The 1,207-nt window shown below is 43.5% G+C and overlaps 1 protein-coding gene across 1 annotated transcript; it reads right to left on the reverse strand.

Moving 5' to 3' along the window:
* Positions 1-1,201, reverse strand: SLC25A5 (solute carrier family 25 member 5). The gene is made up of 3 exons (XM_017885150.1): positions 1,150-1,201; positions 787-927; positions 1-395 (listed from the first exon to the last, which is right to left on the reverse strand). Exons 2-3 carry the CDS (start codon positions 923-925, stop codon positions 238-240), a joined length of 297 nt encoding a protein of 98 aa, XP_017740639.1. The 5' UTR covers positions 926-927; positions 1,150-1,201; the 3' UTR covers positions 1-237.
* Between the last annotated feature and the right edge of the window lie 6 nt (positions 1,202-1,207).

Genomic DNA, 1,207 nt, shown 5'->3' on the forward strand with positions numbered 1-1,207 from the left:
TCTCCAAATTTGTTATTTATCAGGAGTGACTGAAATAAAAAATACAATTGAGTCCCATCATCATCACGGAAATGGCTTTAAGAGAAAACTGGTCAGATGAATATTATTGCTTCCCATTTTCAACCAGTAAATAGTTGCCACTGAGAAATTGACAGCCAGGAGTCTGTCAAGAATGCTCAAGATATGTTATATAATACAACATGCCTGTTCACAGGGGAAAAAATCCTAGGAAATAACTTATGTGTACTTCTTGATTTCATCATACAAGACAAGCACAAAAGCACCACCCATGCCTCTGAGAACATTGGACCATGCACCCTTGAAAAAAGCTTTGCCTCCTTCATCACGAGCTATCTTCCTCCAGCAGTCAAGCGTGCCTGTGTACATGATGTCAGCTGCAAAGAATAAAGACATACGAGTTGGTGACTGAAGGCCGATGAAAAATCCTAAGATTCACTAGGCTAAATAAAGCAGAGCCCCACCTCTAAGAACATCAGCTTTAAACCCAACATTCACACATTAGCATGGGCAACACTGAAATATTAATGCTGTGACCACAGGAAGACACAGACTACCCACTGGTCTTAATCTCTAATACCAGTTAAGCACCCTCATTCATAGGCATCTGAAGGGCCGGCTCAAAGGCAGCTGTGGAATAGACACAGATGCTATCAATCCCATCCCTTGACTTGGACAGACAGCCATTTCTAAAGGTGGGCATCACTAGTTTGTGGCCGCAGCTTGCCCCACACCTACAACTTTATCTTCTGTTCAAGGGGAACTTACTTCCTTTGCGCCCTGACTGCATCATCATGCGGCGGCGAACAGTGTCAGATGGATAGGAAGTCAACCCAGCAACAGCAGTGACAGTCTGTGCGATCATCCAGCTGATGACGATGTGAGTGTTCTTGGGATCCGGAAGCATTCCTGGGAATAGGAAAGAGATGCTTTTACCAAAAAGTAGAGTTTTACTGACTTCCTTTCCCCACATCCCCTAAACATGTCATCTGTGCATGAGGCTTGCACTGGATGATCTTGGCTTCCTTCAGCAATTAAAAAAACTCTCTAGCTTTTGTAATGTTAGGTTGGTACAACGCTCTTTTAAATTGTCTCCTAAGAACACAACGTTAAAGCCCACAGCAAACTTACCCTTTGCAGTGTCATAGATACCGAAGTAGGCGGCTCGGTAGATGATAATACTGCACAG

This window comes from Rhinopithecus bieti, unplaced genomic scaffold (genome assembly GCF_001698545.2).
Source record: "Rhinopithecus bieti isolate Rb0 unplaced genomic scaffold, ASM169854v2 scaffold_15117, whole genome shotgun sequence".
Classification (NCBI taxonomy): Eukaryota; Metazoa; Chordata; class Mammalia; order Primates; family Cercopithecidae; genus Rhinopithecus; species Rhinopithecus bieti.

Coding starts and splice junctions, on each gene's coding strand:
- SLC25A5 (XM_017885150.1), bottom strand. CDS start 925: ATGCTTCCGGATCCCAAGAACACTCACATCGTCATCAGCTGGATGATC. Junction 396..786: donor GCAGTCAGGGCGCAAAGGAA/GTAAGTTCCCCT, acceptor TATTCTTTGCAG/CTGACATCATGTACACAGGC.